This window comes from Pristiophorus japonicus, chromosome 6 (genome assembly GCF_044704955.1).
Source record: "Pristiophorus japonicus isolate sPriJap1 chromosome 6, sPriJap1.hap1, whole genome shotgun sequence".
In the NCBI taxonomy this organism is placed as follows: Eukaryota; Metazoa; Chordata; class Chondrichthyes; family Pristiophoridae; genus Pristiophorus; species Pristiophorus japonicus.
Genome location: NC_091982.1, coordinates 13,270,804 through 13,284,237, shown reverse-complemented (window position 1 = coordinate 13,284,237; position 13,434 = coordinate 13,270,804). Strand labels below are relative to the sequence as shown.

At 48.2% G+C, this 13,434-nt stretch overlaps 1 protein-coding gene across 1 annotated transcript in view; it reads right to left on the bottom strand.

The window, feature by feature from the left end:
• The window catches only part of gdpd2 (glycerophosphodiester phosphodiesterase domain containing 2), a 186,576-nt gene that overhangs the window by 168,631 nt on the left and 4,511 nt on the right, over positions 1-13,434 (bottom strand). Inside the window, exon 2 of the mRNA XM_070881987.1 lies at positions 12,649-12,798. Within this exon, the coding sequence (XP_070738088.1) occupies positions 12,649-12,756 (108 nt within the window). The 5' untranslated portion in view covers positions 12,757-12,798. The remainder of the gene's footprint in view (positions 1-12,648; positions 12,799-13,434) is intronic.

The following is a 13,434-nucleotide window of genomic DNA, read 5'->3' as shown; positions in this document are numbered from 1 at the left end:
TAATGATGAAGAGAGGTCTTAAGACCAAGCTATCTCTTGTACACCCTGACTTGAATAATCATGTTGAATATAGAAGACAAAGTCAGCAAGGGTATCACGATCGCGCAGCTGTGTCACGCGATATTTCGGTAAATGATCCTGTATATGTTCTGAATTATGGTCAGGGTCCCAAGTGGATCGCTGGTACTGTCATGGCCAAGGAGGGCAACAGAGTATTTATTGTCAAGCTCAAAAATGGGCAAACATACAGGAAACATATGGATCAGACAAAGCTGCGGCACACAGATGAACCAGAATAGTCGGAGGAAGAGACAATCGACGACCAACCAACCTACCCCCAGTCATCAGAGAACTCAGTGGTCATCAGTGAATCGGGACTTTCAATCACTGACATGTTCAATGAAACTGGACTTTCAATCCCTGACATGGCCATTGCCACTCCCACCAGGTCAGCCACCCAGCCACCAGTCACAACAGACTCTGAACACTCACCCAAGGCTGGAGTTGAACTCACGGTCAACCCGGGAGCGTAAAACACAGGACCGTCTCAATTTGTAAAAGACTGTGTTAATATCTCAGAGGGGGGTATTGTCATGGATGTACTTTTGGAATCACTAGCCACTAGATGGCGTCACTGTTGGAGGCTATTGGGCTGCACGCACGTGTGTGCAGCCTTAGTATAAAAGGCCAGCCATTTTGTATATTAGTCTCTTTGGCCTTAATAAAGCAGAGCCAAGGTCATACCTCTTGGAGTTAAACAGTACTCAGTCTAACAGTTATTACATACACAACAGCATGGAAGCTCAGACTGCACTCATGCAGTCTCAGCTCGATGCCACGCAACGTCTTGGTGCTGTCATGTCATCTCAGCTGCATGCCATGCAAGCTCTGACTACTGCCATCGCCACTGGGTCCACCACAGTCGACCAGGGATAGCACGGTGTCTCCGAACAGCCAACCACTAGTTTCATTTGGGGGCTGGAACAGAGCTGGCGCAGGATGAAGACATCGTGGCTACTGCCAGGATAGCGGATATTCACGGTGAATATTCTGCATGTGTGGCCGCACACCCACTGGATCTTCAGTGAGTGGTATTGCGGGTACGGAATATCTCTGGATTATGATGCGGTGCCCTCAAAGCGATGTGGGAGCAGTCAGTAGCACCCTGCACCACGGGGAAGCCGTCAATTCACACAAACCACATGCACGCTCGTGCTGCTTCTGTCTGGTCATGGGGAAGGAGCTGTAGTCCCCCCTCCTTCTGTATAGAGCATCTGTGACCTCATGGATGAAGCAATGGATGGGGCAAACTGGGAGATGTTGGAGATGTCACCTTGTTGCTCCCTGGAAAGATCCATTGACGTAGGCAGCTTTCTGGCCTCACCTCTGTCGCCATCTTCCTGACCTTCTCCATGCTGGGCTGCCATGATTGCCCTGGCCCCTTCCCGCTGCCTCTGCAGCCGTTGGACCCGGCGCCGCCTGCTCCTGCCTGCCGCGGCAACACGCACAATTTGCCTGCCAGCACTGCCCCCATTTCCAACCCCTTCCCAAGCCCAGTTTCAGCGATGTCGGCTCCCTGTTCTGCAGGTGGAGCGCCTCCAGCACTCTCAAACAGTCGTGCACTTTAGTACTATCCTCGCACTGGTTCTCAAAGACGGTGAAAAGGTTGCCAACACAAATGCACCAAAAGCCAACACACCTTTTAAGGAAGGCTGGCGGTGTGCATCAGGAACTAGGCACCGACCAGAAAAACCTACTCTTGGCACCGTCGAGAGGTCACAAGATTTTTCTAACGGAATGTGGCTTCCGGCCCTGGGACCTCGACGGTGCGCGCTCTGATGACCCACTTAGGAGGGCTGGCCAGCAGCGCGGCGGAAGTGGTGCGGTTAGGCGGACTGCCAGGAAACGGCGGCAGGGCAATTGGGCGAGCGCCAGCCATTCCACGAAAAGTCGGCGGCCATTCCACTCCACAGCGTGGCCGCCAATTTCCGGTAGTCAGCGGCCTTAAGGGAAGGGGAAATTTCATTCCCCAGGTTTTTAAAAGATATAAAAGCAAAATACTACGGGTGCTGGATTCAGAAATAAAACAGAAAATGTCTGACGAAGGGTCATCGACCTGGAACGTTATCTCTGTTTTTCTCTCTCCACAGATGCTGCCTGACCTGCTGAGTATTTCCAGCATTTTATTTTTTTATTCTAAAAGATATATATATATATATATATATATTAGAGGGATATCTGCTAAGGTGCAGAGCTGTGAGCACAGAGCTTGGTGAGAGTTGTGTGAATCTACTAAACGTCGATGGGAATTTGGTGAGAGTGGGAGTTCGGTGCAGAGAGGGAAGGAGGTGCTGAGTAATTTAAACAAAGGGCCAAAATTAAATATACAAATAATCAGAGTACTGAATTAGATCAAAGGGGATAAAATTAAAATTAAGTAACTAAATAGAGGATTCCAACATTAAAGGAATCTCAAATGCATGAAATAAAAATCTGGTCTACATAAATAATAAATAGGAGGTAAGGGGATAAAATCTCAAGCAAATCTACTATACCTAGAATTAAATTACTATTAACAAACAAATAAATAAATACATAAAAATTATTAAAAATGGCAGTGCAGGCTATGTGTCAGCACAGTGATATGTCGGAGCTTGTGGAAAGTGAGACTGTCCTGGATTCCCACAGCTGTAGGAAATGTCTCTGCCTTGAGACACCACAGCTCAGAGTCCTTGAGCTGGAGTGAGAGTTAGGGACGCACCGACACATAAGGAAGGAGGAGGAATATCGAGATTGTTTTCTCCAGAGTACAGTCACACCTCAGAGGAAAGCACAGATGCAGAAAGGGGAGAATGTAACTACCAGTCAGCAGAACAGGGAGAACCGAGAGGAGATAGAGAAGGAGGTCCCACAGACCTACGACGGGGAGTACTGCGGGGAGGAATACTGCCAGGAGAACAGTCATAATACCAACCTCGTCACCGTGGAGCAGAGGCTGTCCACAGGGGGGAGGAGCAGAATAGAAATAGAGTAGTTAGGGGAGATTCAATAATTAGGGGGAGAAATAGCATTCCCTGCAGCCACGATCGAGAATCTCAAAGGATGTGTTGCCTACCTGGTGCCAAGGTAAGGGATATCTCGATGTGGCTGGAAAGGAATTTAGAAAGGGAGGGTAAGATCCAGTTGTCGTCATCCATGTCAGGACCAGTGACATATAAGAAAGAACGACTTGCAATTATATAGCACCTTTCAGGTCCACTGGACATCTCAAAGTGCTTTACAACCAATGAAGTACTTTTGGAGTGCAGTCACTGTTTTAATATAGGAAACGCAGCAGCCAATTTGCGCACAGCAGGCAAACAGCAATGTGATAATGATCAGATAATCTGTTTTTGTTATGTTAATTGAGAGATAAATATTGGCCAGGACACCAGGGATATCTCCCCTGCTTTTCTTTGAAATAGTGCCGTGGGATCTTTTACGTCCCCCTGAGAGAGCAGACGGGGCCTCAGTTTAAAGTCTCATCTGAAAGACGGCACCTCTGACCGTGGAGCACTCCCTCAGCACTGCACTGGAGTGTCAGCCTCGATGTCAGCATAGGGAAGAAAAGGGAGGATGTCATACTGAGGTAGTATCAGGAGTTAGAAGCTAAACTAAAAAGCAGGACCTCAAGGTATTAATACCCAAGCCCGTGTGCTAATTGGTGTTACGTCTGTAATATACTTATGAATGACTCCACGAGGCAATGTGTTGTACTCAAACTGTAGTGACCTTGGTCCTTTATTCCAAACTCCAGAGTGAGGCACAAGCCTGGTGAGCAGCCTTTTATACTAGGCCCTGCACACCTATGCAGGTAACGCTCAGGTTTCCCACCACAGTGCCCTCTGCCACAGGGGCAGGAAACCCCGGTCTCCACCAGTTGCACCCTCTAGTGGTGCCTGCATAGTATATACACTGTGTAAACCTTATTGATTGTACATCAGATAACAAGTCTCCATCTTATGCAACTATACAGTAACTACACAGAGAGTATATTTATAGTCTGCATTTATAACATCACTCTCCCCCAAGTCCTTTGTGCTGAGTACCTTTGCACTATGTGCTCTGGCTTAGCTCTCTCCAGACTAAAGTGCCAATAGCCCTTGCACCTTGGCTGTGCTTTGGCTTGGCTCTCTCCCTGTTAACCCCGAAGTCCTTTTGCCACCAGTTTGGATGGTTCGATGATGCAGTCGAGGTTCCAGTGGGTTCTGGGTGTGATCCATGTGTGTGTCCATGGCTACATACATCCATTCCCCCACCCCTCCACAGCGAGATCATGCAGCTGGCCCGTTACATTAATAAACAGGATCAAACATGGTGCAATTACAAAGAAAGGAAGTTACAGTTTGTATCATGACACCTTGGTTCAGTGAATTACACTAGTTACGTTTTACGGTCGTGCGCCAGGATTGGGTAGATTGCATTCATGGTTCAGTCATGGTCAGTTCTGAGGTAGCAGTACAGGTATGCGAGGACTCTAGTTCCAGAGCAACCGGACGGGGTCCTAGTCGTCTGATGACGGCGCTGCACCCCCTGCTAGCGGGGTGGGCTTGGTTCACTCACCGAGCCAGGACTCAGGGCCTTTGCCGTTGCCTAGTGGTGGGCAGAGCCACAGATGTGTGTGGCCTCCCTGTCCTCCTTTAAGGGCTGCAGAATCTTCTGCCTGCTCTCTAATGGTGTTGGGAACCTGCCTGTTCCAGGTCCCGTTTGGGGAACTCGTTGGTTCTGACCTTTCGCTCCCGGACATGGCCGAGGTAGCGACTGGGTCTGGGGGCTGCACCGTCTCCACCCGGGTGGTGGGCAACGACGGCCGACTGCGCGTATTGGCGGCGTTTTCGTTTCCGGGTCCGTGGTGAATAGTGCCATTGGGTGCCTGCCACGTGGGATCGACCTGGGGCAGGGTATCAGGTTCAGTGCCTTCACCCTCCTGAATTCGCTCGCTTGCTGCTTTAGGGGACACTCTATTCCTGACATCTCGCAACAACATTTTGTTCTTTACATTAGGAATAGTACCGCCATCTCACAACAACATTTTGTTCACATTCTTAATCGGTTCGTTACATTGATTGCCATGCATACAATGTCTCTTTAAGTTCAGTTGGTTGCAGGTGTACTTTCAGAGAACCCTGCTGACTTTACCCCAATCAAATCCTTTGTTAGACACCATGTGTTGGTCCCTCAGCGTTGCACCTTGTGATATACTGCGGCCATCCTTTTTTCCAGCCACGCTGCACCTCGCTGCAGCAGGGACACCATCTTGCCTCTATCCTCGAGGTAAACTGCTTTGATCCTTCTCTCCCACGATTCTGCCACAAAAGCTGGAAGAGTGCCTGTGAACTCGATCTTCCTCCCCAGGAGTCCTGCCACTGAAGCCGGGAAGATACTTTTAGGTTGTTCCGGTCGGATCATTGCCACGCAGTCATGATGGATGATCTGTGCCTCAGGTGCTGCGCTGGTCTGTTCTCTGGTGCCTGGCCCAAGCGAAGGTGAGGTTTTGCTCTCCCTCTGAGCACGAGGGACATCGATTGCTGGAGTGAAGAGGTCTTCCCATTTCTACTAGATCTTCCCCATCCACCTTTTTCCGAGTAGCGTTGGACCATCACCTGCAACAATCCACAGAGGTAACTTGTGCACCATGCCATTATGGATCACACTTACATCTGCACTACCAAGGACTGGGATCAGCTCCTTAGTGTAGGTGCGCAACTTTTCCTGTACTGGAACCAGCTAGGGTCATTTTCCATAGCCTCTCAAAGGTATCCTGGCTCATCACTGACTGCTCGCTCCCGTGCCCACTTCCATGAAGACTGGAACGTGTTTATCTCGACTTTCATCTTCACTGGAGGACAATTGGTGTTGCAGGTATACACTCCATACACTTCTTCTTGGGGCTGAGCTGCCTCTCTGGCCAAATCATCATACTCCCCGCTGGATTCAAAGTCATCTACTGACTCCTCTGCTAGACGTTGAGTCGTATTTCTTTTACACATACGCTGGAGGTGGCCCTTCGTGTTACAGGCTTTGCATACGTACTCAGAAAACCGACACTGGTGAGCCCTATGGTTTCCTCCGCAACGTCAGCATGGTGCTACTCGATTAGCACCCCTCGGCGGACTCTGAGTTCTGGAACCCTGAGGTCTGTGCTCTCTGCCCTGGGCAGAGTCACGTTCTACAGTCTTGCCTGTGAAAGGCACCATTCTGTGTACAGTACTTGCCGGGTTTGAGTCCATAGGCTGAATGATTTGCTTGGTGCTGCAGGTCGAGGTCATGAACGCCTGACTGATGCTGATGGCCTTCTGCAGGTTGACTGTGGTGTTGGCAGATAATAGCTTGTGAAGGAGGCTCTCGTGGCCGATTCCTAGAACGAAGATATCTCGCAATGCTTCGTTGAGGTGCGTGCCGAAATAACATGGTGACGCAAGTCTCCTGAGATCGGCAGCTTATTTTGCAATCTCCTGGTCCTCAGGTGTGCGGTGAGTGTAGAATCTGTGCCTGGCCGTGAGGATACTCTCTTTTGGTTTTAGTTGGTCGCGAATTAGTTCAGTCAGCTCATCATATGTCTTATCCTTGGCCTTTTGTGGGAGCCAGAAAGTCCCTGACGAGGCGATAGACCTCGGGCCCACAACTGGTCAGCAGTATAGCCTTGCACTTCTCCGCCGATGCGTCCATCTCCCCTGCCAGGTCATTTGCCAGGAAATATAGCTCGAGACTTTCCGTGAAGGCATCCCAATCATCACCCTCTACGAAGTCTTTTAGTGTGCCAAAGGTAGCCATAATCGTGTGAAAGTCCGTATTCTCGTCGCCAGTTATTATGTCTGTAATGTACTTATGAATGACTCCATGAGGCAATGTGTTGTACTCAAACTGCAGTGACCTTGGTCCTTTATTCCAAGCTCCAGAGTGAGGCACAAGCATGATGAGCAGCCTTTTATACTGGGCCCTGCACACCTATGCAGGTGGCCCTCATGTCTCCCACCACAGTGCCCTCTGGTGGACAGCCTCTGCCACAGGGGCAGGAAACCCCAGTCTCCACCAGTTGCATCCTCTAGTGATGCCAGCATAGTATATACACCGTATAAACCTTATTGATAGTACATCAGGTAACAAGTCTCCATCTTATGCAACTATACAGTGACTACACAGAGAGTATATCTATAGTCTGCATATATAACAATTGGCATAGGGACAAACAGATCAGGAAGATGAACCCATGGCTATGAAAAGGAAGGGTTCCAGTTCATGGCACACTGGCACCGGTACTGGGACAGGGGGTGCTGCACCGTTGGGACAGGCTGCACCTGAACCAAAGGCCTAACGGAAAGGACAGATAGGGTGGTAAATAAATAGGATTTAAATTAATAAATTGGTGAGGGGCAGGGCTCAGTCAGAAACAATAGTAAAAATGATAGTTTAAAGATTTTAAAAAGAAAGATTTTAAGAGCAGAATTAGCGATATTGATACTGCAGCTGAAGGGAATACTAAAATAACTAAATTAACTACAGTAGGAGTAACAAACAAGAAACATGTTAAGTTATACGGTGTGAGAAAGACAACATCAGGGCAGTAGGGCCGATTAGGGGCCCGAAATTGCCCCTCCCGATGAGGCACCTGGCTGCCAGAAAGCGGCAGCCACAGGGCGGGACAAAATGGCCGCCAACTCTCCGTGGAGGGGCCGCCATTTTAAAAATTGCCCTTCCTCAGGACCGATGTCCAGGGCCACTCTGCCCGTTTTCCCCACCGCGACTTGCACACACCGCTCCCCTGTCGTCTGGCGGGAACCCCCTCGCGGCGCTGATGACTGACAGCTGCGGACACTCCGTCCCGCCTCCCACTTCTGCCCCCGTGATGATCCACTTCCGCCCCGCTAGAAAATGAACCCTGAGGAGCTGAATTTCGCCGGGGTAGGCCGCTGCATCCTTTGCGGCGGCCAGAACACTTCAAAAACAATAGGTGCGTCCCGTTTCGGGCGGAGGGCAATTTCTACCCCTCCCCCCCCCACAATCTCTTGTCCAAATAAGAGTTTTATATACTAATGCATGGAACATAAGGAATAAATGGAGTGAATTTCAGGCTCAAATACAGCTTAAAGGGTATAACATGATGGTCATTACTGAGATGTGGCTGCAAGCCATGGTCACGTTGGGAGTTAAATATTGCAGGTTATACGGGAAACTGGAAGAGGATATGGGGTAGCTTTATTAATTAAAGATACAATTACAACGTTAGTAAGAGAGGATAGAGGTAAGAGAAAGCAATCAGAAGAGATCCTCTCGTTAAAATTGAGGATACATCATCATCATCATCATAGGCAGTCCCTTCAGGTCGAGGATGACTTGTTCCACTCTAAAAGTTAGTTCTCAGGTGACTCAGGAATCCAATGCGGGACCTATAGTCTCTGTCACAGGTGGGGCAGACAGTGGTTGAAGGAAAGGGTGGTTGGGGACTGTGGGTTGGCACATGCTACTTCTGATGCCTGCGCTTGGTTTCTGCATGCTCTCGGTGATGGGACTCGAGGTGCTCAGCGCCCTCCCGGATGCTCTCCCTCCGCTTTGGGCAGTCGTGGGCCAGGGATTCCCAGGAGTCGGTGGGGAATGTTGCACTTTATCAAGGAGGCTTTGAGGGTGTCCTTGAAGCATTTCCTCTGGCCACCTGGGGCTCTCTTTCTGCGTCGAAGCTCCGCGTAGAGCGCTTGCTGAGGGAGTCTCCTGTCAAGCATGAGGACCGCCCAACGGAGCTGATCAAGTGTGGTCAATGTTGGGGATGTTGGCCTGATCGAGAACACTGAAGTGGTGCGTCTGTCCTGCCAATGGATTTGTAGGATCTTACGGAGACATCGTTGGTGGTATTTCTCCAGCGACTTGAGATTTCTACTGTACATGGTCCATGTCTCTGAGCCATACCGGAGGGCGGATATTACTACAGCCATGTAGACCATGAGCTTGGTGGTAGATTTGTGGGCCTGGTCTTCGAACACTCTTTTCTTCAGGCGGCCGAATGCTGCACTGGCGCACTGGAGGCGGTGTTGAACTCGTCATCAATGTCTGCTCTTGTTGATAAGAGGCTCCCAAGGTCCGGGAAATGGTCCACGTTGTCAAGGGCCGCATGTGGATCTTGATGACTGGGGGTCAGTACTGTGCGGTGAGGACAGGCTGGTGAAGGACCTTTGTCTTACACATGTTTAGCGTGAGGCCCATGCTTTCGTACGCCTCAGTAAATACGTCGACTATGTCCTGGAGATCGGCCTCTGTATGTGCGCAGACGCAGGCGTCGTCCGCGTACTGTAGCTCGATGACAGAGGTTGGAGTGGTCTTGGACCTGGCCTGGAGACGGCGAAGGTTGAACAGAGTCCCACGGGTTCTGAAGTTTAGTTCCACATGATTTTTGCAGCACGACAGCTGCAGGAAAAATGCAGGGAACAGCGCCAGCCCTCATACATGGCCGCCTTCGACCTTACAAAGGCCTGTGGCACTGTCAACCGCGAGGGTTTATGGAGCGTCCTCCTCCGTTTCGGATGCCCCCAAAAGTTCGTCAACATCCTCCGCCTGCTCCACGACGACATGCAGGCCGTGATCCTTACCAACGGATTCATTACAGACCCCAATCCACGCCTGGACACCTGGGGTCAAACAGGGCTACATCATCGCCCCAACCCCCTTCTCAATCTTCCTTGCTGCACCTCCGTCAACAAGCCTCCTGATAGCAGCAATGAAGTCGCAGAATGTATTAATTTAGAGGGCAGAGAGGCTGTTAGCAAAAGCAGATTTGTTTCAATGGAAGACTTTGGGGAGAAATTGGCCTGGTTTGCGCCTCCCGTTAGTGCCTGCGGTGGGCGGTAACGGGGTGCTAAAGGGTTAACAATTGGGCGCGGCAAAATCACCGACGCTCGCGAACTTTCCTGGCGGTTTTGCACTGGCGCTAACACTTACCGCCTCCCTCTCTTGCGCCCCGTAGATTGTGACGTGATTTGGTGTGTGCCGCCCTGTTACCGCCCCGGATGTAATATTCGTTTCCATCCCCTGCAGCATCACCGGACATCAACAACAGCGGCTGCAGGAGGCGTCGTCACCTCGGCTGGCCATTTGGGGAGCGATATTTAATGGCAGTGGTGGGCGGGTAGGGCAAAATGTATTTATCTCCCCATTCTGCAGCCTCCTGCTTTCTTTTGCGCCCCCCGCGATCGCTCAGCCCTGCACTCTCTTAGAGTGCTTGGGGTTGCTATGGATGTAGCGCAGGTGCCATGGCCCGACAGACACAGCCTGAAGATTTATTCAACCCAGCATTGGCCCTTCCCTTTAAAGGAGGCAATGAGCCTGTAAAGACGGCAGCACTGCCCCAAACATTGCTCAGTGCTCTGCCGATACCGCCCCCTCCCCCCCCCACCCCCCCGCCCGCTCCCCTCACTCTCTTTCGTACTCTAAGGGAAGAAGTAGCGCTTAACTTAGCTCTCCACTTCCTTTAAGGAGCGCTAAAGCAGGAGTTCCCAGCAGAAGCAAATCTTTTCCGCCCGGTGATACTTTTACAAATGGGGCGCTACGCAATTATTAGCCCCTGAATTTTCACATAGATTGGGAAGAGCAGAGTAGCTCAACTCAGAACGATAATGGCTTTGAAATCCCGGTCAAGGTCTTCCTGCAGGCAAACAGCTGAAAAAAAGGGAAAAAAAATGCGCACTTACCTGTTCCTGCTGCGCCCGCTCAACATCCCGATTTTGAGGCCTTCACTCCCTGCGCGTCGCAGCACGTGCACTTTGGGACGGCCATAAGCTGGAGCTGGAATCACATGGCCCTGGGCAGCCAATCAATGTACACTATTTTCTCATTCATAATAATGGGAACTCCATAAGTTGGAATGAGAAACCCCCGCAAACATCCAAAACACTAATTAAAAAAATAGAAAATATACACTACATACTTAAGATTCATTTAAATTAAAGTTATTAATGTCTTATAAAAAAAAAAGTATTTATCCAATTTATAAAAAAGTTTTTTTTAATTATGCTTTAAAATAAACTTACCGTAGTGGGGAGGGTTTTTAACAATAAAATGTGTTTTTATAACTTTATTTTAAAATATTTTTGTGTATTTTTATCAGGCGCAAGAATTTGGAGGACATTTGCCGGGCAAGATATGTGTAAACCCCGCAATCTTGTCCAAGCAAATGTCCTTGCTCCTGATCTGGGGATGATCAGTCAAGCTCCAGCTTGACAGATTGGAAAAGCTGGTTTTCAGCGCATGCGCATTGCACGCTGAAAACTGGCTTTTCCGATGCCTTACAAACTTCATACGGGCCCGGGAAACCAGTATTTCTGCCTCAATGAATTTCTTGACTGCATTCAAGATAGTGTAGGAGCAATATGTTCTAGAACCATCAAGAAGGTAGGCCATACTAGGTTTAGTAATGAGTAATGAAGTCAAACTTAGTTAATAATGTAACAGTAACGGAACATTCAATGTTAGGTTTGAAAAGGAGAAACTTAACACAGTTACTAAGATTCAAATTTTGGTAAGGCTAACTTTAACAGGAGAGACCAATTTTTTTTTTAGCTTAATACAGGACCTTAATACAAAGCCCCGGTTAGACCACATTTGGAGTATTGTGAACAGTCCCGCACCTTAGAAAGGATATATTGGCCTTGGAAGGAATGCAGTGCAGATTCACCAGAATGTTACCAGGGCTCCAAATGCTAGTTTCTGAGGAGAGATTACATAAACTAGGCTTGAATATCCTGGAATAAAAATGTTAAGGGGTGATTTGATTAAGGTTTTAGGATTGTGAAAGGAATTGATAGGATAGATAGAGAGAAACCTTTTCCACTGGTGGGAGTCTAGGACAAGGGGACAAAACCTTAAAATCAGAGCCAAGCCATTCAGGAGAGAAGTTAGGAAACACTTCTTACAAAAGGTAGTAGAAGCGTGGAACTCTCCCACAGAGATATGGAGCCAAGGCGAGTGGGATGGAGTTAGGATACAGACCAGCCATTATCTCATTGAATAGTGTAACAGGCTCAAAGGGCTGAATGGCCTTCTTCTGTTCCTATGTCCTGTAGCAGCTCATCAAGAATCCAATGTTAGAACAACAAAACAAACTTGAGAGACACTAGGAAAAATCAATGAGCAACAACAGTTGATATAGCAAGGCTTGGAAATTCTTCAAACAGGAACGTACCTGTCATGGGAAGAATGTGGCACATAGACACACAATTGTCATAAGAAGAATAATGCACAGAAACAATATTTGCCTAATGAAGAATGAACAGTGAAACACACCTGATATAGAAAGAATGGAACACAAAGTTATCAATTTTTATAGGAAGAATGGGCATAGAGACATGCAGCTGTCATGGGAAGAATAGGACAGTTGTACACTCTTATAGACCCCAACCTGAGGAACACATGCGTCAGAAGATGAGCTCTTTCTTTAACTGGCTACCTCAGTTTCACCTCATTCCAAACTTATGCTTTGTGCTGAAGCCATACACTGGTTGCCTTCTATTAATTAGGCGATGATTGCCCACTCTCGAGAACTCTGCTTATTTCTATCTCAGTCTGCTGTTGGTGTTAGGACCTTATTCCCCACTGGAATTATTTTTCCAGAACTCAGGATAGTACCTTTTTGTTGGGTTGTGATGGATACCGTTTCCATTGGCAACCATAAATGCCTGTAATACAAGTTAAGCAAAAGTTCTTCAACAGCAGTAACCTCTGGTTTTCCATCATCGAACACAATCTCTCCAGTTCTCAGGCATTGACTGCACTGATCTAGGGAGAAAAAAATAAAGAGACATGTCAGAACAAAATATTCTGTTCCATTAGAGAGATTGTGGAAATTATTGTATCCCATTCACTGTTACTGCTTTGAAACAAAATGGGAGAGAACTGATGTTGGTTTGAATTTTTGGGGTCAATTTGACCCAGATTGATACCAGTCCATTAAACTGATATAATACAAACACTGATATAAAAACAGAAAATGTTGGAAATCATAAGAACATAAGAACATAAGAATTAGGAACAGGAGTAGGCCATCTAGCCCCTCGAGCCTGCTCCGCCATTTAAAAAGATCATGGCTTATCTGGCCGTGGACTCAGCTCCATTTACCCGCCCGCTCCCCATAACCCTTAATTCCCTTATTGGTTAAAAATCTATCTATCTGTGATTTGAATACATTCAATGAGCTAGCCTCAACTGCTTCCTTGGGCAGAGAATTCCACAGATTCACAACCCTCTGGGAGAAGAAATTCCTTCTCAACTTGGTTTTAAATTGGCTCCCCTGTATTTTGAGGCTGTGCCCCCTAGTTCTAGTCTCCCCGACCAGTGGAAACAACCTCTCTGCCTCTATCTTGTCTATCCCTTTCATTATTTTAAATGTTTCTATAAGATCACCCCTCATCCTTC